Here is a 27846-nt window from a genome sequence, read left to right on the forward strand (position 1 = left end):
AGCCGTTTGGTGGCGGTCTCTGTTTCACTCGACCCGTGTTCGAGCTTCCATTCATGTTCTCGTACATGAAAAATACAGAGAAAATCTGTATTACACTGTGCTTAATTACCAATAACTTAGTCTAAAAGAAAATTGGTAAGGATAACAATTGTTTATATACATAAGGTTTCATTCTCTTAGGAGTACTTACTTGTCGTATATACAGGGTGTTACAAAAAGGTACGGCCAAACTTTCAGGAAACATTCCTCACACACAAATAAAGAAAAGATGTTATGTGGACATCGGAAACGCTTAATTTCCATGTTAGAGCTCATTTTAGTTTCTTCCGCCTACGCTCAATGGAGCACGTTATCATGATTTCATACGGGATACTCTACCTGTGCTGCTAGAACATGTGCCTTTACAAGTTCGACACAACATGTGGTTCATGCACGATGGAGCTCCTGCACATTTCAGTCGAAGTGTTCGTACGCTTCTCAACAACAGATTCGGTGACCGATGGATTGGTAGAGGCGGACCAATTCCATGGCCTCCACGCTCTCCTGACCTCAACCCTCTTGACTTTCATTTATGGAGGCATTTGAAAGCTCTTGTCTACGCAACCCTAGTACCAAATGTAGAGACTCTTCGTGCTCGTATTGTGGACGGCTGTGATACAATACGCCATTCTCCAGGGCTGCATCAGCGCATCAGGGATTCCATGCGACGGAGGGTGGATGCATGTATCCTCGCTAACGGAGGACATTTTGAACATTTTCTGTAACAAAGTGTTTGAAGTCACGCTGGTACTATCTGTTGCTGTGTGTTTCCATTCCACGATTAATGTGATTTGAAGAGAAGTAATAAAATGAGCTCTAACATGGAAAGTAAGCGTTTCCGGACACATGTCCACATAACACATTTTCTTTCTTTGTGTGTGAGGAATGTTTCCTGAAAGTTTGGCCGCACCTTTTTGTAACACCCTGTATTTACTTTCCTGGTTTTATTTGGGTCGACACGTTTTCGTCATTACTTGGCCTGGTCGATAAATTCGGTAGCAATTGTCAAAGTCGAGTTTAAGACTTTTCAGATTAGTGTCTTGGTGATTTTATAAGGTATATACGTGCTTCACTCATGGTTTTATCAGATTTTATATTGAAAGTATTTCAAACGCATTTGGCACCCGCGCTCGTTGTGCAAAGGAATCTACATCTACATCTATACTCCGCGAGCCACCTTACGGTGTGTGGCGGAGGGTACTTATTGTACCACTATCTGATCCCCCCTTCCCTGTTCCATTCACGAATTGTGCGTGGGAAGAACGACTGCTTGTAAGTCTCCGTATTTGCTCTAATTTCTCGGATCTTTTCGTTGTGATCATTACGCGAGATATATGTGGGCGGTAGTAATATGTTGCCCATCTCTTCCCGGAATGTGCTCTCTCGTAATTTCGATAATAAACCTCTCCGTATTGCGTAACGCCTTTCTTGAAGTGTCCGCCACTGGAGCTTGTTCAGCATCTCCGTAACGCTCTCGCGCTGACTAAATGTCCCCATGACGAATCGCGCTGCTTTTCGCTGGATCATGTCTATCTCTTCTATTAATCCAACCTGGTAAGGGTCCCATACTGATGAGCAATACTCAAGAATCGGACGAACATGCGTTTTGTAAGCTACTTCTTTCGTCGATGAGTCACATTTTCTTAGAATTCTTCCTATGAATCTCAACCTGGCGCCTGCTTTTCCCACTATTTGTTTTATGTGATCATTCCACTTCAGATCGCTCCGGATAGTAACTCCTAAGTATTTTACGGTCGTTACCGCTTCCAATGATTTACCACCTATGGCATAATCGTACTGGAATGGATTTCTGCCCCTATGTATGCGCATTATATTACATTTATCTACGTTTAGGGAAAGCTGCCAGCTGTCGCACCATTCATTAATCCTCTGCAGGTCTTCCTGGAGTACGTACGAGTCTTCTGATGTTGCTACTTTCTTGTAGACAACCGTGTCATCTGCAAATAGCCTCACGGAGCTACCGATGTTGTCAACTAAGTCATTTATGTATATTGTAAACAATAAAGGTCCTATCACGCTTCCTTGCGGTACTCCCGAAATTACCTCTACATCTGCAGATTTTGAACCGTTAAGAATGACATGTTGTGTTCTTTCTTCTAGGAAATCCTGAATCCAATCACAAACCTGGTCCGATATTCCGTAAGCTCGTATTTTTTTCACTAAACGTAAGTGCGGAACCGTATCAAATGCCTTCCTGAAGTCCAGGAATACGGCGTCAATCTGCTCGCCAGTGTCTACGGCACTGTGAATTTCTTGGACAAATAGGGCGAGCTGAGTTTCACATGATCTGGATTGTTGAGCGCGCAGCGTACTCTGTGTTACGACCGTTTGTCATAGTCACGTTATAGTAACTTGACGGCTTCACAGCACTAGCAGCAGTGCTCTGCGAGAGGCACGATGTTTTGTGTCTACTAGCCGTATCATGAGCTTTTATGGTTTTCCATCGACTCGGAATTACGGGAGCAGCCAGACGAGGCGCCTCCCGCAGCTTTGTCGAAGAATGTGTCCGTGGAAGGCGTACAGTACCGGTTGCGGTAAGTACAACACTTATTCACTTCCACAGTTCGGCTTTCTACATTGTGGTTTCGTGGTACAAGTACTTATAACATTACTTCACATGCGGAATTTCACACGTGTCCATAACGTTATCACCCTTTCAGTTCACACGTTATTATTATTTCGTGTCCACATGTATTTGGTCGTCATGTTAAAGTTCGCATGCACCACTGTTATGCGTGTCCGTTTACTGCTTGTCTATAGTCGGTTCACACGCAGCAGCACATAGGTGTCCATAAATTGATGACTGCATTATTACTACAAAGTACAGTTAACATTCGGTATACATATGTGTCTAAAAATTATTTACAAAGAAAAATTAGTCTCTGTGACTACAAGGCCTGACGAAAAAACGTTTCTCTTATTCATATTTTGTGCTTCCTAGGCACTTTAGGTCTATACCTTGTTCGAAATCTTGTTGTTCTTTTCTTTTTACAATAATTACTCTTTTCTCAAGTTCACAACTTTTATTTTCTCTCTGTTAATTACGTCGTTAGTTTGAAGACATAGTCAATGTGGCTTTATTGACGTGATGAACAGTTCATGTTCAAGTTTCCACGAGGGAAATTGGGAAGTTTGATGTTCCCTATCGTGCAATTGCACACAACAAATCTTAATTGAATTCGCAGTTCGCGGAAAATAAACATAGCCTGTCAACAACCAATGTGTCACGACCATCCATACGTACAGCCTGTACCTATCAAGCATGCAATCAGTCCGTAAAATTCAGTTCTCTACTGGGTAGGGTAGGAGGTAAGGATACTGATTACAGGAAAACACAATAGACTTTTTTGGAGTCAAGAGATTTGAAGATACAATGTTAACGCCGTATGAAATGACGAGCCGAACATGAATTGTGCATCATCACCATAGTTTTTCATGACAAGTAGTTTGCGTAATTAAATCGATATAGCAATCTCAGTATCGTCTGATCCAGCTCTCCAATTTCTCTATACATATCTAAAATTCCTTACACCATGCATTAGCAGTGAACAGAGTTTGATAGCTATCTTCTATTCTTAAAAAAAAAAAAAAAAAAGGAACAGAAACAGTCGTTGTATCTCGAGGACCTGAAATAGATGCTTTTGGTACTGAATTAGTTTACTTAATAAATGATCTTTGTAAGTATTTCAGCTGCACTGTGACGTAAAATTCTTATGAACGCATACGGTTTTCTCCGTACTGTAATAAAAATAATTGAACTGTGCACTTCTTTCCTGCAACCTGGATCGTTATTGATTTACTTGATTCTTATATGCTAAGCTGATGCCTTTATCTACTGCTTTTCACAGGTGGTCTCATAAAAGTTGTGGTCAAGCACTCCTTATAAATAACGTAACATTTACCTCATAAGAGTAAGCGACCTTAATCAATTTTTATTTACGAGCAATGATTGTGGTCTGAATGATCATTTTAATTTATTTCATTCAAGACGAGAGAGCTTTTCTACACTTAAAACTAGTGGTAGCAGGTGGCACTTAGCACGTCCCTAGTATATTATTTATTCGTCTGCTCTTTGGATGTGTCCGTTCATAGCTCAATTAAGTTAAAACTAATTTATATCTAAGGCAAATCTTGCTCTCCTGCAATAAATTTTTTTTATTTCAGGTACTCACATAAATTACTTCTCTTGTGGAGGCAGGTCGACAGGGTGTTACTCCTGTGCATTATTCTGATGTACGCTTATACAGAGAGAGAGAGAGAGAGAGAGAGAGCAGCTTAACTTAGCAGCTATCTTCAGTGGTTGACTCGGTATTTCTTTAAGTCTGCGTGATGAAACAATCCTTTTATTCGTCCAGATACAGGATCAGCTAATAAATAGCAACCAATGTGCGGTTTTCTTAGTATAATAAATGGTCCTTCATACAAGCGCTGCCACTTGCGATTCTTATGATGAATCAAATATGGTTTGAAGTGAGTCTTTAATAGCACTTGTTCATTTATACGATAGGATAAGTCTTTGATAATGTGTTTGTCATGCGTCTTTTTTTCTTAGGTTGGCTTGAGTGGTTAAAGATATGACAGCTTGTCTTAACTTGTCGTCTAAGGTTACTTCAGGGTGTTGTAATTTCGTTCCGAAGCTTCCCCGTGGAGACGTAAATAAGTTACTTATGGTTTTCCGACTTGGGTTATTTTTACTTGATTAGTATTTTGTATCATGCTAGGCTGAAAACTTGCGTTTGTATCCCATTCGAACTGGGCATCACTTATTGCGTGTCGTTTGACATCGCGTTTGATGCTTGGTCTCCCCCCTGTGTGTAAAAAGTCGTCGGGTTTCCTTGGCTATTATGACTAGCGGTGTTAATAAAAGCATGCGGTGGATTGGTCTGATTATTGTTACTGATATGTTAGTTGAGTTTGTGAGAAAATGACACATTTTGAGGCTGTAAAGAATTTATTTGGTGATAGGGAGTGAAACGACTTGGCTGACTGTAGTGTTATGGCCCGTTATAATTGTTCCATTTCTTTCCCTTGTGACGATTTCCATCATATTTCCTGTTGTCCGGATTCTGGTAACTACCGTTGTGATTTATTGGTGAGTTTCCGTATTGTAGCTGTGTGTTTTGGCAAATCGCGTTATATCTATTCTGGTTTGGATATTTACTATATGGTTTTCCATTGCGGCGGTTGAAATTATTATTGCTATACGGCTGAGCGTGCGGTTGTCCTGTGTTATGTTGGTACGACATTCCGTTGAAACAGTCTGCTACGTGCTGCTGCAAAGCGGACGGTCCATTATTCTAATTATTCCGCGCACTCGCATCCACGTCCTCATAGATCGTATCCAAATTGTCAAGATCGGAAAGAAAGGCTTCCTGGTCCTGTACAATCACATTAACTAATTTTTCCCTTATTGACACAGAAAGTTTTGACTTTAATATCATGATGATATCTTTGGTTGAAATGGGCGTGTCCCAATTCTGAATTTTACGTAAATATTTTTTCGAAATAACGCTTCAAACCTGCTCCCTTGGTGTTGAAAGGTTCGGCGTTGTAGACCTCCTTTCGGAGTCTGTGTTGTATACTTGAACTCCAGAATTTATTCAAAAATTGCCTTTCGAAATCTGCGTAGGTGTGACATTTGTCTATTATTTCAGTACCCCAAATCGATCCTTCGCCGTGTGCATACCCTAATATGAACTGTAATCGCTGTCTGTCGACCCATGATTCTGAAAAAGCACCTGTGAATGATTTTAGAAATACCATGGAATGTATATTTCGTTTTTCAGGTATAAAAGGCTGGAAAAAACTGTGTTTCAGCACACTCTCATCTCGCATTAGTTCAACGGGTGTCAGTTGATCGGTATGACCACGTGACGTTGAAGCTTTATCACGCGTATTATTTACAGTTGGTGATAATTGTACTTGACACTCGGGATATTGACGAGTATCTTGATCTGGCGGTAGTGAATAATCGCTTTGATTGTCAGCTTGCAATAATATAACTTTCCTTTTCAGCTGATCTATGTCACTGGTCAGCCGTTGCTTCCATTCCGGAAGATCTTGGCTTAAGGCTCGTCTGATTTCGCCTAATTCACTGGTTAAAGTGTCACCAGAAGTAACGGGAGCGGTTAGGATTTCTACTGTGGCGAATTTAACTGTACCTTTTAGATCAGAGTGTACCTTACTCTCAATGTACTGTTCCTTGGATTGTATCAACTTTTCAAATTCCCTATTAAGTGTAGTGCTTATTCCTGCGGTGACATCTTCGATCCTTTTGTCAATATTGACATCGGATATTCGCTGAGCAAAGTTTTTTACTCGCTCGCCAATGTGGCTGACACCTCCTGTCAATTGGCCTACTCTTTTTGGAACATCATTGTAATGTTTCAAAGAGTCACTCGCTGTTGATTTACACACATCGACTTGGGTCTGCAAATCTGTAAATTTTCTACCAATGTTGGTATCGGCGGAATCCATCATGGAAAGAACACTGTCTATTTTTGCATGTACGCTTGCGTTTAGCTCGTTTGCCTAAGCAGTGGTAATAAATTGAATTTTTTCCTCCATGTTGTCATTCGAACTTTTGATTTGTGTTTGGATGTCGGTAATAACAGAATTTATATTGGTCATTCGCACTTGAGTATCCTCTGTCCTCAATTCTAAACTGTGGGACCTGCTGTCCACAGCTCTGTTCTGTTCCTGTAATCTGGCATCAACATCCGCTATTTGGCTTCTACGACTACCCATGTGAACTTCAATGTTGTCACTTTTTGGTGTGACTGTCCCATGTGACTGTCCCATGTGTGCCTCAAAACTGGTTTTCATATCAGCAAACCATTTTAGAATTTCTGACTTCTAGCATTCACGCGGTTGCGACGCGGACTGTGGCGCCGATACCTCGCGTGTCGCCTCGTCGTTTGTTGTTCCTTCACTGCGAGATTCAAGTTTGTTTACACCTGCGCGCGGTCTAAGTTGTCTGGGTTGCTCATCTGCCATCTTAAATTTAGCGTAGTTACACCACACGAGCCAGAAAAGATAATTTATAATTACGATTTTCACTTGTCAGGCGCCTCAATGATTTCGCGTCCTGATTTGTCAGATATTGCGTGCGCGTTAAGAACAATTGACGCTCTAGCACATGAAGATGCCAATATGGCAACTAGAGAGATAAAATAAATGAAAAACACTTATACAGGACTGAAACTGGTGTAGGTAGCGGCCATTTTGATCCACTAAAATATACAACAATGTAAATTTTGACTGACTATTTCTAACGATTTTAAGTGAAATGAAGAGGCGGATCGAACAACAAAAGGAAGGAGAAATATGGGAATTAAATAGCTCGAGGAAAAGGAAAGAAGCACAGAGAGTGAATATTCACTAGCCGATTGAATGCTCGGTATGCAAAGCGTCAAACGTAATGAAATGTCGTACTCACTTTAGTGGTCTTGCGCGCTGCTATTTACTGCTCTTGTGGATTCGTACTGCGGTTTTCTGCGCAAACATCCTTTTTTTACTGGTTCCTTTTCCGTGCGCTTCCAAATTTCCGCCAGATGGTAGCATGAAAAATAAAAAGAACAGATTAGTTTTTAGTCAAGCCCTGTTCGGGCGCCACATCTGGCGTTAGGAACTTGCTTATTCCTTATAGGAAATAGTATTAAATAAATAATAGTGATGCTGTAACTGTTGGTTGGTAATATTTACTGACAAAATCCAACCTAACGCTAGATTCCGTACTTACGGCTACCCTGTGTGGCAGTTTTTGAGTACGACTTTAAAACAAAGAGAGATTATTAATTGATCACCGAAGCGTCAGTTCTCGATTGTGTTCTGGAGACGTACCGACTGATTACGCGAATAATTGACCTTTTGACCCGGATTGCCTTCACGCAATCAGAATCTTCGATGAAAATACCTAAGGGACCTATTTGAATATAAAAATGGAAATGAAAGCAAATTACGGGAATTTCGTAAGAGAAAGATTAACAGATCCGAAGTTGAACACATTAGTGGTCTCCCAAAAACAAACGAGACACCGCGATAAAGAGTGAACCTGTGACAAAGCTCATATACAATCTCAACATCATTTTTGGTTAGTTAAAGGAAAGAATAAGAAGAAAATTACTGCATCGTAAAATATTAATATATTTTGAGCAAATTGGCTTTAAATTTCTAGACTTTGACAAATACACAACAAATTCATGACTTACATCTGATATTTGTTTTGTACAGGGCGCAGTCCAATAATCGCTGCTTTGTCAGTCCGTTCCTTCTTAAAAATTAAATATCCTTGCGTGTGTGTAAGTACATTGTATCCTCACACGAGTTACCGAAATGTTTGTTCGTCGTTTCACATAGTTTTTACACAAAATAAAAATACAACTTGTAGCTATACTATGTATTATGTCTTAACATGTTGCCGACCAAAAGTACAAGGAATAATGAAGTCTCTGGAATATTTCTTAACAAAAGATAGATTGTTCTTTCTTCTTTTTCGCAACTTCTTGCTATCAAGCTCTGCGGCAGTGATTTTAAATATCTGCGACCAGCGGGTCATAGTGTTTATTTAGAGTATTTAAACTCTGGTATAGGCGTACATTAAAAAAAATTCGCCTCTTTACTCTCGCGCTGTGATGCTTAGTATTTTTATGAAGTATAGCGCGTTGGCTGTTCTTTTCTTTTATGACAAATATCTCATATGCAAAGTATCTGAAATCCAATAATCTTATAACGTGCCTCTATGGACCTCTACGTCTCGGCCTTCAGGACTGTCACACGCATGTTTCATGTTTAAAATGACGGCATGAAAGATCATGTTTTCTTCTCGACTAGGTATTGATTGACCATCCTAGGTATGAAGATGAGTTCTTGGCTGCTTTTGTGTGGGAGAAAGCTTATCTACCCTTCTTATGACTGTGTTCAACTTAATTTCTCAATCCAGTTTCAAAAATCCTGTAGTAGAATTTTTCAGCAACTGACAGCAGTGAAGTGCCTCTATAGTCCCTATGCTCAATGTAGTCCCGTCTTCCCATAATATCGGGCTATCAAAACGGTTTTTCTTCCCTTCAACTGTTTTAAATAGCAGTTCACTTGCAAAGATTTTAATCATTTGTAGTTTGACGTCATTTTTTTTAAAAAAGCTTCTTAATAATCATCTTCTCATAGCCTGGTTCTTTTTAAGTTTTTTTAAGTTTAGATACCTAACGTTGCCGTCCTGCACACGTCTATTTCTGCCAAGGAGATCGCTTTCATAGCACTGGTTTTATAAATGGTGAATTAACTAAATTTAACGATAACTCAATTGCTGTGCAATGATTAACTTAATCGTTCTATGTAAACTGTAGCAGGACTAGATGGTGCCCTTATCTTTTCTGGAATGGTTCTCGTAATATGACATGTTCCATAAAGGAAAAATGGCATAGAGGACAGTAGTACGATCAGTTCTAGAGAGCATGAAAACCGATTTCGAGCCAAATAAGAGTAGTTCTTCCGGGATTATAACAGTTATCTTCGCTAAGCAGTTTCACTGAGAAATAGCCAAGGCGCTGGGTTGTGAATAAAATGAACGTTTCATTTGGTACCTTGTGCAGATGTATCTGTATAATATGCAAGTGGAGAGGATGTGTCTGTCACGATTGTGAGTGACTCGAATCTGTGCGTCGACAGATGGTATGGGTGTTTTAGTGATCTTGACATGTAGCGCGGCATGTGGTTTTTGTTTGGATTAATAAATGTCCATTGCTAATCTTAGATACCCAAATATGTGAATGAGAGTGGAAAGGTACAAGTGTGGCTGAGTAAATCGACACTGGAAGTGCTGAGGATGGTAGTTTCGCTTTTCAGTGAAGTAATCTACACACTGCACTTGTCACACAGCAACTGGAGTGTGACAATTAATTTTGAATAGTATCATGGTTATGTCACTATCATAGTCAAACTTGAAGGATTCAGTGTGGTTTTCACTACTCCTCGTTCCTTCTCGGCCAAAAGTCCTTAAAATAACTTTTCTCATTAACTCATTGAACCAGATCAGATTAGGGACTTTCACAATTTCTCAAGGAGATTGATTTATCAGTTTACCGTAATATACACGCAATTCTCATTGTCATCAGCAGTCCGCCTTTTATTTGTGCAGATATTCTCAAAGGTTCGAGAAGAGCAGCCTGACTTCGCACGCCACCTGTCCGTGATTGGCGGCGATGTCAGCTCCCCGGACTTCCAGCTGGAAGAGCAGGACATTGCGGCCCTGCGGCGTGACGTGAGTGTCGTCTTCCACTGCGCCGCCAGCGTCCGCTTCGACGACAGCCTGCGCCAGGCGGTCGCCACCAACGTGGTGGGCACCAAGCGTGTGCTGCAGCTGGCCGAGCAGCTGCCCAACCTGCAGGTCTGACGAATGTGCAAAACGGCTTAACATGCTCTTAGAGTAAGGGAGTGTATTTACACTGATGAGCCAAAATGCTCTCAATGAAAATAACTGAAGCATCTTGTAGACATGGCAGGATATCAATGTAGCTTTAACCAGCGGATATGTAAATGATAAGAGTTACAATTCTGTGATCAGCAGAATGGTCACCAGAGTGCATTAGTTTTGTTTATGTTTACTGTTGGTATCAGGGTTTGAGCAGCGTCATATGTCTGGTGAACACTGTGAAGGACATGAAGATGCTGTTTACTGGTATGAAGTAGCGGAATCAGCATATACAGAGTTTGAAAGGGGCTTCATTGTGGGTCTCCATTTGGCTGTCAAGTTGAATCATGCAGGATCGAGATTTGTGGGCATTTGGATTCGATAGTGGTCTGATTTAGGACTGTATGGGAACGTGACGTTAGTATACTCATCATGGTTGCAGTGGACAGCATCTGACCACCACAAGTGAGAATCACGATGTAGTACACCAAGACATCATAGCCCCTTCACATGCGTACTGGTCGCCAGAGAATAGGTGTCCCTGCAACGTTCTGTGTCATCCCACTCCATTGGTTGGGGACTAGTAGCAGCTGCACTAGGAAATGAGTGTCCCGTGCGTGGGCTGCAGGTAACAGTGCAACACAGATTGCCACATTTGGAGTGCTGCTGCGCCTGAGAAGTATGGACTGCTAAAGAATGGCATGACATTGTATTTAGCAATGACATACAATTCCTCACTAACTCATATGCCCATTGTCTGCGAGTTCGTGGTGACCTAGGGAGAAGTGCTTTTCTTACAATGTTTCAGAGGGGCACAGCATTCTCATTCCTGTCAGTGTGGTGTGAGGAACCATTACATATGGCAGCAAGTCACGGCCAGTATCGATTGAGAGGAATGTTACAGCACAACTATGTGTCATGGGCATCTTGTGTTATCACGTGTTAACTCTCTTGTGACAGTATTATAATGCAATTTCTCAACAGCACAATGATCATCGAGACAAGACATGTTCTCTGTGAACTGTCTGCAGGACAGGTACTCTTGCGGCCAGCAAGAGGCATAGATCAGATATACATTGTTGCAATAAAACATTAATGGAAGCACCTGAAATGGCAACTCTGCCCCAGTGTCAAAACCAGACTATCAAGAATATAAAAGGCTGGTTTGTTGATTTGGGAGAAGGGACCAAACAGCAAGATCATCAGTCCTATTGGATACGGGAAGGATGGAAAAGGAAGTCTATCAAGTCTTTTCAAGGTAACTATCCCGGAATTTGCTTAAAGTAATTTAGGGAAATCATGGAAAACCTAAATCAGGATGGTCGGACGTGGGTTTGAACCGTCGTCATGCCGAATGCGACAAATTATAATGGTTGGGGACCATCTTCACTCAGGAGATGATCCATTGGTTTTATGACACTTTCCCAACGTGATCAGGGCGTGCATCCAGACCAGAGGGGATGTAGTTTCATTGTCACAAGTGAACTCATGTTGCCAAGTTCTTTGTAAAAATGACTAGACTTTCTAATCACAGAAATGACATAACACACCACCCTCTCAATCATTGAAATTTCATTTCGTTTCCTCCTCCTCCTATTCCAGGTTTTGTACTATTTGTCAAGCAATTTATTTTAATAAATTTTTATCCTGGAACTGTTTTTGGCTGTCATCCTTTATCGTGAACAATTTCAACAGTTGCTGTTGCAGCCATGTTTAAAAATCTTGGAATGTCATATTGGTTCACCTTTGGAATGCAGTGGAGTAGCGATTCTACATGGGATCGATTCGACAAGACGTCGGTAGGCCTATACATGGGTCTTTCAGCTCTCATAAATATCTTGTATGTGTGTTCTGGAGGCATGAGCCCAGTAGTGTGCCAAAATTATTTCCACAGATTTATATAAGGAAACTTTGGCGGCCAAGTCATCAGTGTGAGTTTACTAGATGCTACTCAAATCACTGTAACACGATTCTGGCCATCAGGAAGCTATCCTGATGTAAGATGCTATCGCGATCAGGGGTGAGGTCTTCAGATATGAAGACGTGCTGGTGGTCCACAGTGAAGTTAATACAAGCTGTAGCTGTCATGGACCCTTTGATTACTACCACAGATCCCATGGAAGTCCATGTGAATGACAAGCATAACTTTGCAGCATCCACATTAGCATGCATCAGTGGCACTTGCACGTTTTGTGCAGCTGTTTGCTTGGATAATGGTGTATCCAGACACGACGATCGGCCTGGTGTAACAAGAAACTGTGATTAAGCCGACCAGGTGGTCCATTGCCATTGTTTCACTGTCCAATCTCGATGATCCTACAGACAACTGCAATGTTAATTGACAACGTTGTTGGGTCAACATATGTAGAAGTCTGTGTTCATGAATTTGCTCTGAAACACTTATGTACGTATGAGAATTATACTCATTCGTTAGATCTGCTATGGATCACTCACCACCCATCTTACTGCAAAGAGTGGGCAAGCAGCTGACGTCCATATTCTCTAAATAACGTGTAAGGCCAGCGCCCTGTCGCTTTTCATGAGTTCTCCTTTCTAAAACCACTTTTCATAGATGCTGACAGTAGTAACTTCGAGACATCCGATCAGCTTTGACATATCCAAGACGCTCGATCTTATGAGCAGATTATATTACATTAATGAATACAGTACTTTCTAATGAAGTGGAACGTCAGATTAACAAAAGATTTCTGTATGTGCCTTCTCTTTCAGCAGAAGGAGTTGTCATTCAGAAATTCTCTTAATTTCTGTTTAACTGTTGATTGCATATCTGTCACACTCTAGATGCTGTTTGGTAAGTGTCCCAAGATTTTTGTGGCAAAAAATTCACCCCATTCTGTGCCAAAGTTAGATTTAACACAAAGTAGTGAATATCAGCCTTTCTTCTACTGTTGAAGGTTTGCACATTGCTATTGCTTTGCATTGGGATGGGTTATCACCAAATATTTCGTATGTGAATCTATACATTTTGAAGCTACTGTGAATATCACTAGTTCCTTAAATAAATTCCTGCCAGATGATCGTGGCTGTTATCCTGCTATTATTCTAACCACAAGCTTTGTGCAATGAATACTTCTTTCCTTAATGATGAATTAACCAAAAATATGATCACATACGGAAGGGATGAGAGGAAACAGGCATAGTGAGCTAATTTATTTGTAAGTTTATCGCCAAAATTTTCGTCACATTAATAACATAAGGAACTGATTTCATACGTATCAGTAGATCATGAATGTGTTTCTTCTAATTTAATCACTAATCAATGCACACACCAAAAAATTTATAATATTCTGCCTTAGATACAGGCTTCTTTCCAAACTCTGCATTCATTAATTGTTTTGTAGGTTTTGTACCGTTTGCTGCACAGATCTGTAGGTACTGTGTTACATCAAAGCTTTTGAGAGTCAGTTAATAACTTTCTACAAGACATTACGTACAAATTCCTCAGTGAATCCTTGTTTGTTGGGTGTGATTACTATGCTTGTGTCATCAGCAAAAAGAACTAGCTTTGCATCTTCATGAATACTGACTGGCAAGTCATATACACTCCTGGAAATTGAAATAAGAACACCGTGAATTCATTGTCCCAGGAAGGGGAAACTTTATTGACACATTCCTGGGGTCAGATACATCACATGATCACACTGACACAACCACAGGCACATAGACACAGGCAACAGAGCATGCACAATGTCGGCACTAGTACAGTGTATATCCACCTTTCGCAGCAATGCAGGCTGCTATTCTCCCATGGAGACGATCGTAGAGATGCTGGATGTAGTCCTGTGGAACGGCTTGCCATGCCATTTCCACCTGGCGCCTCAGTTGGACCAGCGTTCGTGCTGGACGTGCAGACCGCGTGAGACGACGCTTCATCCAGTCCCAAACATGCTCAATGGGGGACAGATCCGGAGATCTTGCTGGCCAGGGTAGTTGACTTACACCTTCTAGAGCACGTTGGGTGGCACGGGATACATGCGGACGTACATTGTCCTGTTGGAACAGCAAGTTCCCTTGCCGGTCTAGGAATTGTAGAACGATGGGTTCGATGACGGTTTGGATGTACCGTGCACTATTCAGTGTCCCCTCGACGATCACCAGTGGTGTACGGCCAGTGTAGGAGATCGCTCCCCACACCATGATGCCGGGTGTTGGCCCTGTGTGCCTCGGTCGTATGCAGTCCTGATTGTGGCGCTCACCTGCACGGCACCAAACACGCATACGACCATCATTGGCACCAAGGCAGAAGCGACTCTCATCGCTGAAGACGACACGTCTCCATTCGTCCCTCCATTCACGCCTGTCGCGACACCACTGGAGGCGGGCTGCACGATGTTGGGGCGTGAGCGGAAGACGGCCTAACGGTGTGCGGGACCGTAGCCCAGCTTCATGGAGACGGTTGCGAATGGTCCTCGCCGATACCCCAGGAGCAACAGTGTCCCAAATTTGCTGGGAAGTGGCGGTGCGGTCCCCTGCGGCACTGCGTAGGATCCTACGGTCTTGGCGTGCATCCGTGCGTCGCTGCGGTCCGGTCCCAGGTCGACGGGCACGTGCACCTTCCGCCGACCACTGGCGACAACATCGATGTACTGTGGAGACCTCACGCCCCACGTGTTGAGCAATTCGGCGGTACGTCCACCCAGCCTCCCGCATGCCCACTATACGCCCTCGCTCAACGTCCGTCAGCTGCACATACGGTTCACGTCCACGCTGTCGCGGCATGCTACCAGTGTTAAAGACTGCGATGGAGCTCCGTATGCCACGGCAAACTGGCTGACACTGACGGCGGCGGTGCACAAATGTTGCGCAGCTAGCGCCATTCGACGGCCTACACCGCGGTTCCTGGTGTGTCCGCTGTGCCGTGCGTGTGATCATTGCTTGTACAGCCCTCTCGCAGTGTCCGGAGCAAGTATGGTGGGTCTGACACACCGGTGTCAATGTGTTCTTTTTTCCATTTCCAGGAGTATATATATACATACATACATACATACATATATATATATATATATATATATATATATATATATATATATATATATATATATATATATATATATATATAACAGCAAGGGACCCAATATTGAACCTTGTGGGACCCCATTCTTGATACCTCCCCAGTTTCAGAAATCTTCTGATTGCTACACATTATGTGAATTGTTTATTTCAGCCTTCTGTATTTGACCAGTTAAATATGAATTAAATCATTTGAGCTCTGTTCCACTCATACCTCAATACTTAAGGTTATATAGAAGAATTCCATGATTTACATAATCAAAAGCCTTTTACAGATCCTAGAAAATTCCAACAGGTGACGTTCGGTTGTTATTCAGAACATTTAAAATTTTATTAGTGAAAGCCTTTCTGTACACCAAACAGGCGTTTGGTTGCCACTTTATTTTTACAAATACTTGAAGCTACTCCTGAATATATTACATTTTCAAGAATTTTGGGCAAAGGTGTCAGAAGTGAGACTTGGCGGTAGCTGTTGGCACCAGACCAACCCTCTTTTTCGTGCAGTGGTTCAACAGTAGCATATTTCATTCTATCAAGTAAAAATTTTTGTTTTAGTGAGCTATTACATATGTGGCTAAGTGTCCTACTTATCTGTCGGCAAAAACCAGGTAGTAATTTGCCGGAGATGCCACAAATTCCGCAAGAGCTTTAAATTTGGAATGAGTTTATTACTTTTCTAACTTCAGAAAGAGAGGTTAGTACAATTTCTGTTTTACTAAATTTCACAGACATTGCCTCCTCCTTTCTGATGAACATCTGCATCCTGTTTCCTCCTTTTTTGATTCACTTCGAATGAAAACTGTTTGAATAAAAGTGTCAGTTATGTTAGTGAATTTCCTAATTTTCGGCCTGTATTGCCTTTAGAATGATTTGTTTCGTAACTCCGCTTACTTGCTTTCCTCACTGAGCCAAATGTTTGCAACCCCACCGAACGACGTGCAATCTCGCCGTGGTTTCTGGTACGTCGTTCTAATCAACACCTGATTAACTGCATCCTTTGTAATCGATAGACCATGTTATGCAACAATGACCAGTGGCCACGCCAGTATATTCGTCCCCGCTGCAGGAATGCGTCAAGACCACTCTGTTACCCCTTATCTATCTTCTGTACAAAAGTGGCTTCTCATAAGAGCCCTCTTTCCTGTTCCTTCACCTGCAAGCTATCTATGCCATTTCCACTGCAGTGCACTGCACCCTCCATTCGTCCTATAACTACCTCCAGCTCCAGCTCAATAACTTCACCTCCTTCTGTAACCAGTGGCGCCTTTGCAATAATTCTCAAACAGCCACACAATAAATTATAGGAAAATGTAGCCAAGAGTCCCATCCCTGAGATCTTTACCCTATAGCCCAAACCGTCCAGATTATCTAATTAACAGGAGTAAGTCAGAACAAAGTATGATACGATACTTATCAACACTTCTTTTCTGAAACAAACATTCTGATTCAAAGTGTGTGGCCAGCTGTAACTAGTAAAATTAAAAATCTTCTAAACTAAATAATGAAGTAAGATTTGACAACTGAACATTCAGTTTAATTTCCCTTTCGAGAACTGTGTATACAGTTTTGCCTTCTTTTCTGTGAACCTGAAACTTTGCATTACTTCCATAACTACTTCAGTGTGTAAACTGTCAGTGATGCATGAGGGAGTTAGTAAAGTATCTGTTATGACTTTAGATCTATGATTCCATTAAGCAGAATAACCGCTTACATAAACGATACTGTTTGTATTCAAAATTGCCGTGATTTCAGGAATATGTACAGATTTATAATTACAACATGTATTGATAATACTGTTTTACTAATAGACTCTCTAAAAATGTTACTTCCTGGCAGATTAAAACTGTGTGCTCGACCGAGACTCGAACTCTGGACCTTTGCCTTTCGCGGGCAAGTGCTCTACCAACACAGGAGTGCTAGTTCTGCATGGTTCGCAAGAGAGCTTCTGCAAAGTTTGGAAGGTAGGAGACGAGATACTGTTAGAAGTACAGCTGTGAGGACCGGGCGCGAGTCGTGCTTCGGTAGCTCAGTTGGTAGAGCACTTGCCCGCGAAAGGCAAAGGTCACGAGTTCGAGTCTCGGTCGGGCACACAGTTTTAATCTGCCAGGAGGTTTCATATCAGCGCACACTCCGCTGCAGAGTGAAAATCTCATTCTCTAAAAATGTTGTTTTTCAGGTATTTATGTACATCTCGACCTCCTTCTGCCACTCAGACCATCAAGTCATTGAAGAAAGACTGTATCCAGCAAAAGCAGACCCCGAGAAGGTTATGAATATTGTTTCCTCGATGGATGACGAACTCTTAGAGTTTATTACACCAAAGTAAGAAAATAAAAACATCTCACTTTTCCAGTTATTAAGTACATAGTAATCTAGAATGGTTAAAATCAATTATATCTATCAGCCAAAAATTGCAACCTGCACCAGTGGCCTTTCGGTCTCTCTGAAATTCAAGGTAGCAAAAAACATTTATACAAAATATCACACCGTGTTATGAACCCCATAGCAGCTTATTCCAGTTTGCAGAACGTGTTTGCATATTCGCACTCAGCTCACATAGTTCCCACGGATTATGAGGAGGTGTCTCGTGATCTCTGAAATGGTGTTCGATTACATCCTAGATGTATCTGACAGAAGCACGATATGGCCAATGTAAAGAGTCGGATGTCAACTGGAATTCACTACTGTGTTCCTCAGAGCCCTCTTCCCTTGATGTTGGCGTTATTCTTTCTGGACATTCCCCGTGACTGAATGTAAATACATACATCAAAGACTACTTATCTCTATACGACCATCGATGGAGAAATGTCATGAAGAGTTTTATGAATGAACTCATTACTATAAATTCGGCACCCTTTCATGGATTTCTTGTGTTATCATCGGCGATTGCGTTGGATCAGAAGATACGCATGTGCAGAGCTTTCCCCAACCCATTACGGTCAAAATTAAATGGGTGGTTGATGGTCACAAACAGATAGCTCCCAGGTAATCAGCTTCATGAGTTCCACTTTCAGACGTTAAGGATCATGAATGCCAACCTGCCACCGTGTCATCATTTGCCAATCGTGTCATCAGAATATGGTATGCAGTGGCGTGAGACGAGCGCCCCACAGTGACAGCTGCAGCTGATACTTTTCAGTCAAGTGCCAACTGGCATCGTGAAGCTGTGTGCTCCCAATTCCAGTATTGTTACAAAGGAAAAATACTTGTCAGTAAATGGACTTCTGCCTCTGCTATTTACATGGCCGTCAGACACCCAGACACTTCATCTATGGAGGCTAACGAGGTATGGAACTAATAATCGGCAATGATAACTTGCTCTATATTGAATTGAAACTGAGCACCTGTTAGGCGACCGTGACATAGGATACGTCAAACCAGAAAAAGAGTTCGACAATGTAAAATGCTGTAAGGAGTTCGAATTACCGTGTATGTAAGCTACAAAGTAAGAAAATACAATACGTACAGGAACCAAGAGGGAAAGATCAAAAAGGAAGATAAAGAACGAAGTGCTGGGATTGAAAAGAGAATGAGACCGGGACGCTGCCTCTTCTGATGGGTATAGTTCATGCACTTCACCCTATAGTCAGTGGAAACCACGGGAAAACACTAGTCAGGGCAGTAGCATTCGATCTTTGACTTTCAGCTTATCTTGCAGTGACTTGCATGTCGTCAAATAATTACCAAAAAATGGTTCAAATGGCTCTGAGCACTATGAGACTTAACATCTGAGGTCTTCAGTCCCCTAGAACTTAGAACTACTCAAACCTAACTAACCTAAGGACATCACACACATCCATACCCGAGGCAGGATTCGAACCTGCGACCAGTCGGTGATAATACCGATATGATTATACATAGGGTATTCAAAAGAACTTGTTTTCGTCTTCCGGCAGAAGTATACCGTAAGCTGTTGGAGAAGCCGAGTGTTCCTAGTGATTGGATAAAAGTGTAGGTCATTCCCCTTTCCATGAAGGGTCGGTAAGGGAAAACCAATGCTTCTAAGGTCGGGCTGTTGTAGAATTTCGAAACATTTTCTATTCTCTCGTTTTACGACATTCCTGGAGACCGAAAATTCCCTCCTTAGGAAACAACAGGAGTTCTGAAAACTGAGAACGTGTGAAACCCAGGTTGTTCTATTGATCCATGAGATGCCGATCTCGTGCTACTGGCACTCACGTTGATACCGTCTTCCTTGACTTCTGGAAGGCGTTTGATACAACTCCACACTGCCTGTCATCCTGAATGGAAACATAAAACTGACTTTGTGTCCATCCCAAGGAAGTGTTATTCGACCATTACATTTAAAATATGTATAAACAATTAGTGAGAAGATCTATGAAGATTTTTGAGGAAGACACTGTCATATATACACGGAAGCAACAAGGAGAGTGAAATGTAACAATGTACAGGAAACTCTGCAGAGGGTCAATGCTTGGTGCAAGGCTTGGCAGTTGCCCAAAAACATTTTACAAAAATTTACATTTTGTGCACAAGTAAGCAAATACGCCAGGCCAATGATTTCGACCAGCATTCACATCCATAAAAGTGTCTTGGAGTATGTGTGCAGAGCAATTTAAAATGAGATGATTGCGTAAAACTAATCGCAGGAGTAGAAACCCAATTAGCATGCAGGATCAAATTTACCCTTAAACGATTTTTAAAAGCGTAAATGGGCTAGAAACTACACGGATCTAGTACCCATATCCCACATTTCCCTTATCCTCCTGTTTACAGCCCATCACAACCTAGTAACAATATAGGGCTGCCAGTCACTTGAATTGCGTAAAAATGTGGTCACATTTAGAGATATGCAGTATTTCTATATTTTAAAAGTGCGTGAGTTTCTCTTGAAATGCGTAAAAGCCGCGTCATGTTGAAACATGTGTGCCTCTGAAGTGCATAATATGGGGCCTCACTTGAATTGGCGCCATGTTACAATTAATTGCCTCTGAACTGAGTAGGCAAACACACACACACAACTCTGTGTAACACTGCAACTCTGTAAATATTGTACTGACTCATGACTAAATTTCATCTCACATATTTGCACAGAACACCAAAAACTTATGTGCAATATTTCCACATCTACCTCATCAGCTTTTCACTGATTTATTAACCACCGCACATTTCCTGTTTCTCTCTCTCCACCTCTGCAAAGTACTGTGTTGCCTCATCATTCAATTTTGTCACAGACTTGTGGACTCAACAAGGTAAAATAATGTACAATATTTCAATATCGGCCTCATAATCATCTCTCCGATTTATACATCCCAGTAAGGTTTCTATGTCTCTCTCTTTCTACCTCTGTAAAAACTGTACTACCTCTACATTAAATTTCATGTGATATATGTGTGCACAGTATAAAATAAGTGCATACAATATTTCCACATCTGCCTTAAAACTCTCATTATAACTAGTAAATTTTTCCCATTTGTCATGTTTAAATTAATGGGGTAAGATCATTTTAATATATTACAGAGGATATGAGTAGATAATAACACTATGGAAATATTTTTTTTAAAACGCTATGTTATGACTACATAACTAGTAAACAGTTCCTGGTATGGAAGGAATGAGGTCTTGGTAGGTCTCTGAAATGAGTTGGCACCTCATCTGTACACGTAAGTCATCTGATTACCGTAAATTCTGGGAGACGGGTGATGAACTCTGACACAAGATTCAATTATATCCCAGATGTGTTCGATCGGGTTGAGATCTGGCGAGTTGGAGGCCAACACATAAATTGGAACCCACCACTGTGTTCCTCAAATGGTTGAAATGGCTCTGAGCACTATGGGACTTAACTTCTGAGGTCATCAGTCCCCTAGAACTTAGAACTACTTAAACCTAACTAACCTAAGGACATCACACACATCCATGCCCGAGGCAGGATTCGAACCTGCGACCGTAGAGGTCGCTCGGTTCCAGACTGTAGCGCCTAGAACCGCTCGGCCACCCCGGCTGGCTACTGTGTTCCTCAATCCACTCTGTCACACTCCTGGTCTTATGACATGACGCATTATGTTGCCTGAAAAATGCCACTGTTGCTGGCAAAACATGATCGTCATGAAGGGGTGCAACCAGTGTACCATGCTCCTTGGTCGTCAAGGTGCCTTGTACAACCGCCACTGGACTCATGAATGCCCGTGTGAATGTTCCCCAGAGCATAATCGAGCTGCCTGCAACTAGTCTCTGTCCTGTAATACGGATGTCGAGGATCTATTCCCCTCGGAGGCCACGGATTCGCGCTTTCCCATTGGTACGATGAAGAACGTGTTGGGATTCAACAGACCATGGAATGCTCTGTCAATGCGTCAACGTTCAGTGTCTATGGTCACGTGCCCATTTCTCTTGTAATAGCCAATGTCGTGGTGTGCACATGGGCACATGCATGGGTAGTCAGCTGCAGAGACCTATCGGTAGGAGTGTTCGATACACCGTCTGTTCAGATACACTTTACTCTGCTCAGCAGTAAACTCTGATGTTAGTACCGCCACAATTCACCACCTGTCCTCTTTTACCAGTCTGCCCAACCTACGACGTCCGACCGCACGGCGTTTGGACGTGATTCCACCTTGGTTTCGCCATGTGTTGAAGACACTCACCACAGCACTCCTTGAACATCCGAGAAATCATGCAGTTTCCTAAGAGTTCATGCCAAGTCTCTGGCCCATCACAATCTGCCCTCAGTCAAACTCAGATCCATCGTGTGCCTTCCTCCTTCTACACACAGTCAGCACTCTCACTCATACCAGATGCATGGCGCTTGTGTCTGGCTAGCAGTCATTCCTCTCCAGGTGACACAACTATTACCTGGGCGGCTTTATATCGATAGTCGGTTTATGGTCAAAATGTTCTGGCTGATCCATGTATGTAAGCAAGAAATCACAGTCGTATTTGTCTTACAGCCCATATCACTTGTGAACTTATGCTGTCACTCGGAAGAAATATACAATGATAAGGGAAAAATTATGATCACCTGCTTAATAGCTTGTCTGTCCGTCTTCGGAACGAAATAAATCACTGATTCGACGTATCAGGGATTCGAAGGTTTGTTGGTAGGTTTGTGGAGGTCTGTGGTATTAGATGTCTACGCGCAGGAAATGTAACTCGCGTAAATAACGGGCGGTTGATTTGCGTACGTGCTGATGACGAACGATGGGGCACAGACGGGTTCCAGGGGATTTACGTAAGGCGAATTCCGTCGCCGACACATCAACCTGAGTTCACTGTAATGCTGCTAAAACGACTGTATCCCAGTTCTGGCTTCGAGGCAGGGACGATTATACTGCTGAAAAAGGACATCACCGTCGGGAAAGGCATCAGGGACGAAGTGATGCGTGTTGTTCGCAACTGTCAGCATGTCTTAGATTAATACCACACGTCCCATCCAAGCGCAGTAGAATGTCTCAGCATAATATTACTCCCACAAACCTGCATCCGTGGCGCGATGCACGTTTCGAGCCGCCGTTTACATCGATGACGGCGTTTGTGGAGACAACCATTGACATAGTGTATCACCTGGGGGCTGGTTCAGCCGAAGAGCCGACACGTTTCCATTCATCGGCGGTCTAATTCCGATGGTTCCGTGGCTGCTACAGTTGTAATTGACAGTGTTGTTGGGTCAGCATGTGAACAAGTAGTGGCGGTCTGCTGTGAAGGTCCTTGTTGAACAACATGCAGGAAATGGCGTGCTCCGAAACATTTGTGCGCGCAACAGCTTTGTGCTCTTTCGGTAGACATGGTGCAGATCACTACCTGTCTTACTTTACAGTGCAGACAAACCTCCAGACCCCACTTTCTGTGATGAGTCGTGGACGTCCAACCACTTAGCGCCCAGTGGTAGTTTCACTGTCTTCCTATCTCTTTCCTTAGATTCTCACGACAGTAGCATGTGAACATTCGAACATTTTCGCCTTTTTCGAGGTACTCGTTCATAGGTTCTGTATAATAATAATTTGCCCTTTGTCAAAGTAGCTTACTGCAATGGATTTCCTCATTTGCAGACCATATCTTCGCTAGAATGATCCCCCGTCCGTGTATGCTCCGCTTTCATGCATTTACTACCGCGTCACGTGCCTGCAACACCACCAGGCGTTGGCGGTAGTCAAATGTTTCGGTTTATCAGAGTACAAAGAGAATCACGGTTTTCAACAATTTTCGGAATGTCATCTTTTGCAATCAATGGATCGTTGTAATTTACGTAGATATTTCAGATATTTTCGTTAGGCAACAGGTATCTATCTGTACTGTATTTGCATTAATAAAATCGAAATGGCACTCTATTGCATTTTGTGTCAAGTTATATATACACTCCTGGAAATGGAAAAAAGAACACATTGACACCGGTGTGTCAGACCCACCATACTTGCTCCGGACACTGCGAGAGGGCTGTACAAGCAATGATCACACGCACGGCACAGCGGACACACCAGGAACCGCGGTGTTGGCCGTCGAATGGCGCTAGCTGCGCAGCATTTGTGCACCGCCGCCGTCAGTGTCAGCCAGTTTTCCGTGGCATACGGAGCTCCATCGCAGTCTTTAACACTGGTAGCATGCCGCGACAGCGTGGACGTGAACCGTATGTCCAGTTGACGGACTTTGAGCGAGGGCGTATAGTGGGCATGCGGGAGGCCGGGTGGACGTACCGCCGAATTGCTCAACACGTGGGGCGTGAGGTCTCCACAGTACATCGATGTTGTCGCCAGTGGTCGGCGGAAGGTGCACGTGCCCGTCGACCTGGGATCGGACCGCAGCGACGCACGGATGCACGCCAAGACCGTAGGATCCTACGCAGTGCCGTAGGGGACCGCACCGCCACTTCCCAGCAAATTAGGGACACTGTTGCTCCTGGGGTATCGGCGAGGACCATTCGCAACCGTCTCCATGAAGCTGGGCTACGGTCCCGCACACCGTTAGGCCGTCTTCCGCTCACGCCCCAACATCGTGCAGCCCGCCTCCAGTGGTGTCGCGACAGGCGTGAATGGAGGGACGAATGGAGACATGTCGTCTTCAGCGATGAGAGTCGCTTCTGCCTTGGTGCCAATGATGGTCGTATGCGTGTTTGGCGCCGTGCAGGTGAGCGCCACAATCAGGACTGCATACGACCGAGGCACACAGGGCCAACACCCGGCATCATGGTGCGGGGAGCGATCTCCTACACTGGCCGTACACCACTGGTGATCGTCGAGGGGACACTGAATAGTGCACGGTACATCCAAACCGTCATCGAACCCATCGTTCTACCATTCCTAGACCGGCAACGGAACTTGCTGTTCCAACAGGACAATGCACGTCCGCATGTATCCCGTGCCACCCAACGTGCTCTAGAAGGTGTAAGTCAACTACCCTGGCCAGCAAGATCTCCGGATCTGTCCCCCATTGAGCATGTTTGGGACTGGATGAAGCGTCGTCTCACGCGGTCTGCACGTCCAGCACGAACGCTGGTCCAACTGAGGCGCCAGGTGGAAATGGCATGGCAAGCCGTTCCACAGGACTACATCCAGCATCTCTACGATCGTCTCCATGGGAGAATAGCAGCTTGCATTGCTGCGAAAGGTGGATATACACTGTACTAGTGCCGACATTGTGCATGCTCTGTTGCCTGTGTCTATGTGCCTGTGGTTCTGTCAGTGTGATCATGTGATGTATCTGACCCCAGGAATGTGTCAATAAAGTTTCCCCTTCCTGGGACAATGAATTCACGGTGTTCTTATTTCAATTTCTAGGAGTGTATATATATATATATATATATATATATATATATATATAAATCGCGACGCCAAGAAGAAGCTGTGCGACATAAACGAAAGTTGGAAGAATTGTCTTTACATCTGAAAGGTGATATCTATTCAGATTTCGCCCCAGTTGCATAAGAGTGGCGCTAGTAGCGCAAATCTATTTTTCTCTAGGTGCAGGCTGTAATAGTCACGAGCGTGAATGACGTTTGAGACGTCGTGAGTTGTTATTATTCAACAAAGCCTTTAAGCCGCCAAAGATGCTATTATCAAAACCTCACCGGGTTTGAACAACACGAGAGCAGACAAACCTCCAGACCCCACTTTCTGTCCTTTTGCGATACTGCAGAAAGACATGGAGGAAAGCAGTCACTGTACATTATTACTGGCAGTGGTGGTCACCGGAGTGTACAGTCACAAGAGGTCTGAACTCCAGACCGCCACATGTCACTACTGAGAGGGAAGACCATCGTTTTCGGCTTTTGGCTCTGGCGCATCGTACTGCATCTGTAGCAGCAGTTTCAACAGCATTTGGCACCACAGTGGCATAACGAACTGTTATAAATCGGTTACTTCAAGCATAGCTCCGAGTAAAACCACCTGTAGCGTGCGTTCCACTGATCCCAAACCACCTCCATCAGCGACTTCAGTGGTGTCAATGGAGACCTCATTGGAGGGTAAGATGTTGTTGCTTCTGATGAAAGCTGATTCTGTATCTGTGGCAGTGATGGCTGTGTGTCGGTTGGAAGAGTTCAGGGTAATAAATAGAATATTACTTGTCATTCACTCTAAACGCAAAAAAGTGTTCTGAATCTGCAAAGCACTCCATCTTAACCCTGCTGTTCTGTTCGGGTTAATTTTAATAAATTTCATTTTTCATTGTTTAAATGCCATGACAACTTTATGAAACTTAGTGACTTTGACTGAAAACGCGTTAGCAATGGTTGTATAAAAATACTTTAAGCACTTTGGTCATAAACATTAACAGTTACATATGTAATGATCTGATCATAATGAGGTAACACAATTATTATTACTTTAATGCCTAATATATTTTAGTTTTCTGTTATAATTTGTGGTAGCAATAATTTTATAGTTCCAGCTCACTATGAACAATCAACAAAGACTCTGCATTTACAGCGTGTGCCTTTTAATTGCGTTTTACAAGAGATTTTAGAATTATTTGAGTCTTTATTGTTTCTGCTCATTTTGAACTGTGACACCATCTCAATATGATAGTCAACTGATGTTGAAATGGCAGAATTAGTAAATTCCTCATCAGATGAGGGAACGTTTCCCAAATTTTAAGATCATGAAAGCAATGAATCCGAAGCGAGTGTTCTGGTGACAGTGTCGACGGTCCATAGCCTGTAAAAAATAGTGTACAGTCATTTATTTCTGAAAATGGCAATATAGAATGGCAGTTACACCCACCAGCACACCGTGGTCGCCAGACATCTTCGAATATCATCAAGAGTTTCCAGATTTCAACCAGGAATAAAAAATGACGTGTTAAGTTAATTTGCAGTATCATTTTGGATAGGGATAAAAATGAAATAATGAAGGCATGAAATTTTGAGGGGCTTAATATTCTTGGATAAACCTAGAAAGTCACTGGTAGTAAAACACATTGCATCAAGAAAATGTTTCCAAAGGATAGAATATCTTCTGATAATAGTGAGGTGCCTCGAAACCCTGAAGGTGCAACAGATGTGTCAGAATCAGTGACAACAAGAAAACCTGCTAGAAATGCACGCTGTAAGATTTATCTGGAAAGATATAACCACAAAACAAACACACAGTGTGGAAAATGCAATAAATATTTTTGCAAAAGTCATGACACATTCTTGAGTCCAAACTGCACTAAATGTGAGTAAAGGTTAGAAAATAAAAGTTAATGATTACAAATATGTTGGCCTGTGTCGAGAAATATTGTTTCATATTGAAGATTTTGTCAATATTTCTGTGACTGCTTGTGTCTCAACTGAAATCAATAAGGCAACCTGAAAATATGTAAAGAAAGATAATGTTGTAATGCTTTCTAAGACGGAAGTCTTATTGAAAAGAGTCTGTTGTTGCAAATTTACCTTACGTGAATATTGAAATAAAATATTTTCTTAAATAATTTTCTGTACATAATAATAATTACTAATATTATTGTTACTGTTATTAAGATTTTCAGAACAGTGCAGTTTAAAGTACCATTATTATTATTATTATCAACTATGTATCGGTATATAAGAATGTCAACACTGAAACTTTCTCGCAGATTAAGACAATATGTCAGACAGAGACTCGAACTCGGGACATTTGCGTTTCGCAGGCAAGAGATACCCAATCACGACCCATAACGCGTCCTCACAGAGATACTTCTCCCAATACCTCGTCTCCTAACTTCCAGACTTCACAGAAATTCTCCCGCGGACGTCGCAAGACTAGCACTCCTGGTAGAAAGGATATTGTGAAGACATGACTTAGACACAACCTGCGGGACGTTCCCAGAACGAAATTTTCACTTTTCAACGGAGTTTGAATTTGTATGAAACTTCCTGGCAGATTAAAACCGTATGTCATACCAAGAGTCGAGCTTGGACCTTTGCCTCTGCA

General features: G+C 42.5%; 1 protein-coding gene across 1 annotated transcript in view; it reads left to right on the forward strand.

The window, feature by feature from the left end:
* The window catches only part of LOC126203166 (fatty acyl-CoA reductase 1-like), a 206687-nt gene that overhangs the window by 84171 nt on the left and 94670 nt on the right, over positions 1–27846 (forward strand). Inside the window, exons 3-4 of the mRNA XM_049937407.1 lie at positions 10196–10444; positions 17676–17821. Coding sequence (XP_049793364.1) covers positions 10196–10444; positions 17676–17821 — 395 coding nt within the window. The remainder of the gene's footprint in view (positions 1–10195; positions 10445–17675; positions 17822–27846) is intronic.

This window comes from Schistocerca nitens, chromosome 9 (assembly GCF_023898315.1).
Source record: "Schistocerca nitens isolate TAMUIC-IGC-003100 chromosome 9, iqSchNite1.1, whole genome shotgun sequence".
Lineage (NCBI taxonomy): Eukaryota > Metazoa > Arthropoda > Insecta > Orthoptera > Acrididae > Schistocerca > Schistocerca nitens.